This window comes from Suricata suricatta, chromosome 11 (genome assembly GCF_006229205.1).
Source record: "Suricata suricatta isolate VVHF042 chromosome 11, meerkat_22Aug2017_6uvM2_HiC, whole genome shotgun sequence".
In the NCBI taxonomy this organism is placed as follows: Eukaryota; Metazoa; Chordata; class Mammalia; order Carnivora; family Herpestidae; genus Suricata; species Suricata suricatta.
The window spans coordinates 90098607-90101828 of NC_043710.1; the positions used below are offsets into that span (position 1 = coordinate 90098607).

The following is a 3222-nucleotide window of genomic DNA, read 5'->3' on the forward strand; positions in this document are numbered from 1 at the left end:
AAGTACATAAATGTGCATATAAAATATGTGATGTAGCCCCCCAGGCACATTTAGAATTTTTTAAATTATTATTCCACTGAAGTATATTTTACAATAGAAATCATAAAAGATTTCATCTTTAATCACTTTTCTTCCCTCCCCATCCCCTCTCTCTCATTTCTAATGTCTAATTAGAACCAGTATTAATTGCTCTCTTGCTCAGTGGGATCCCTGACTAGGGGATTAATACCCAAAGGAAGACATAGTTATTAAAATCTCCTGCATTTGGGAATGATCGCAGTTTCTGGAGTCAGAGAGGAAATTTCCGTGGGGGAATTAAAGCGCATTTAGTTTTGTGACATTCTATTTCAAAGTGACTGAAAAGATAAGAATTCAAAATATCTACCTGAGGACTACAGGCAGACGGGAATTTAGCAGGGGAGGGGTCCTTTCTTCTGCTGGAGAAGGAAAGGAAAACAGCATTCACTAGACTGAGCCAGTCATGTTCCCTGTTTGCCAGGTACGTGCCCAAAGTTTGCCCTTTACTTCTCTTATTTTAGCTCTCCCTCTTTCTCTCCCTTCACAATCACCAACACAATTTTTTAAAATGATAGATGATAGATGGATAGATATAGATATATGGATAGATAGATAGATAGAAAGATTATAGACAGATAAAGGTCTTAGGGAATAGCATTCATGAGTTGATCTATAATTTTGGATATCACTGTTTTGGAAAAGTTAAAACAAGTTGATCGATATAAGGTTTTCTTTTAAACATAGAAGTTGGAGAGGAGTCTCTACTACCCCCTGTGACTTCTACTGCCCTGAAACCAGGTTATTGCTTAGCTTGGTTCTGGTTTGATGAGATAGATTTTGGAGACTGAAATGGAGGCTACCAGTTACTTTGGTGCCCTAAAATCCAGAGCATATGAATCCTGTTAAATATAATATTTTGTTCATTAAGAGCTATCTTAGACCCTTCTTTTGGATAGTTTCTCATTGTTGACTTCATACCTAGGGAGACAAAGTAAGAAAGATTCTGTATCTTTCTTATATATGGTTCATAAGTGATTTTGGAGAGTTAATGTAACCAAATTGTCTTAGATGAATGTAAGAACCTTGGATTGGACCATAAAGACATTGTTAGTCATAAAGACATTGAGTCTTTCTATTTGTCATTTTAGAATCACAAAGTAGCATTAGGAACCAATGCAATTTAATAGTATGCATGAAGAATGGAAGATAGGAGACCGGTCATGTAAGGCTTCTGGGTGATATTGTTATAAGGGGCACCTGTAAATAGAAACTGCACTGCAGAGAGATGCCCAGTATGGAGAGAAGCAAGCAGACCAAGACAATTCTATCAGGAAGCATTACTCTGCTAGCTCATTTGGCTCCTTCTCCAGTTCACTGACTTAAACACAGCTAATTTACATACATATTAAATTTAACCAAAGAAAGATTTCTTTCCACAGACACCCAACAGTTGATTCTTCCATAAAAATGAGAAATCACACGATGGTGACTGAATTCATCCTGCTTGGAATCCCTGAGACAGAGGGCCTAGAGACTGTCCTTTTTTTCCTGTTCTCGTCGTTATATTTATGTACTCTCTTGGGAAATGTGCTCATCCTCACAGCTATCATCTCCTCCTCTCGGCTTTGCACTCCTATGTATTTTTTTCTTGGGAAACCTCTCCATGTTTGACCTGGGCTTCTCTTCAACAACTGTTCCCAAGATGCTGTTATACCTGTCAGGGCAGAGTCAGGGTATCTCTTTTCAGGGCTGTGTGTCCCAGGTCTTCTTCTACCACTTCCTGGGCTGCACTGAGTGTTTGCTGTACACAGTAATGGCCTATGACCGCTTTGTTGCCATATGCTATCCTTTGAGGTACATGGTCATCATGAACCACAGGGTCTGCTCTATTTTGGCCACAGGGACCTGGATGGGTGGCTGTGTTCTTGCCATTGTTCTAACCTCCCTCACCTTCCAGTTGCCCTACTGTGGCTCTAACCAGGTGGGCTACTACTTCTGTGATACCTGCAGTCTTACCTCTAGCCTGTGATGATATATCTTTGGCCCAGAGGGTCAGTTTTACAAATGTTGGACTTTTGTCTCTCATTTGCTTTTTTCTCATCCTTGTTTCCTACACTTGCATTGGGATCTCCATATCAAAAATTCACTCAGCAAAAGGCAGGCAACGAGCCTTCTCCACCTGCAGTGCCCACCTCACTGCGATTCTTTGTGCTTATGGACCAGTAATCATCATCTATCTGCAGCCCAACCCCAATGCCTCGCTTGGTGCGATAATTCAGATACTGAACAATCTTGTTACCCCCACACTGAACCCACTAATCTACAGCCTGAGGAATAAGGATGTAAAATCAGCCCTGTGGAATGTATTTCATAAAAGAGGCTTCACTGTGGAGAATAAATGAGAAAAACTAAAGCTTTGCTGGGCAAAGTTTGAGTCTCCCTTTCTTAGGACAAATTTCGTTTTAGGCTTCCAAGATATTGAAATTAAATGTACCCTGAGTTGACCTGCCACTTAACCTCACTAGATTTTTAAATATATTGTATGTCTGTTTTCATGTTTCCTCTGTTTCTTGATGAAAGATAATAGAGTCACTTAGCAGACACTGAACTGATTCTTATGCTGCATGAATTCCCTCCCAACCACCATCTGCCCTAAAGCATTTCTTAGTTGTATAAATCTCTGAAAGTTTCTTTTCCATAATCTCAGTTAAAATCATGTTCATAAAAATCTAGAGAGAAGGAAGAATGGAAAAAGTTCAAGAAAGTCCAGATTAATGTAGAAAATCATAACTCAATACTCTTTCTTTTCATAGACTATAAACTCCAATTTCCTGCCAATTAACACTAAAACTCACACTAAATTGGGTAATGTTTAGAGTAATAGCTATCTCATGTGTAGTCAAGTGTAGTTACAAGGTTTTTCTAGTGTACACATTCCTTCAGGATCTGGCCATTCTTCTTGCATTATTGGCTGCTTGGAAGGCTATGAACGTGAATAATTTATTAGCTCCTAAAAGAATCAACTTAAGTTTTGTAAAAGATAGTAAAAAAAAAAACAATCAAGTTTAAGTATGTGACTCAGTAGGAACAATAGGAACACTGTTTATCTTTGTCTCTTATAAACAGCCCATGTTAGAATTTTCACTCAGACTCAGGTAGCAGTAATAAATTTCCCTCTCCATTGAAAAGAAAATATTTCTTCTT

At 38.6% G+C, this 3222-nt stretch overlaps 1 protein-coding gene across 1 annotated transcript; it reads left to right on the forward strand.

The window, feature by feature from the left end:
• The first annotated feature begins 1482 nt into the window (after positions 1-1482).
• Positions 1483-2420, forward strand: LOC115272318 (putative olfactory receptor 10D4). The gene is given in 3 exon segments (XM_029915405.1): positions 1483-1659; positions 1661-2019; positions 2021-2420. Coding segments are annotated over 3 exon segments (933 nt in total). The 5' UTR covers positions 1483-1485.
• Positions 2421-3222: the final 802 nt, after the last annotated feature.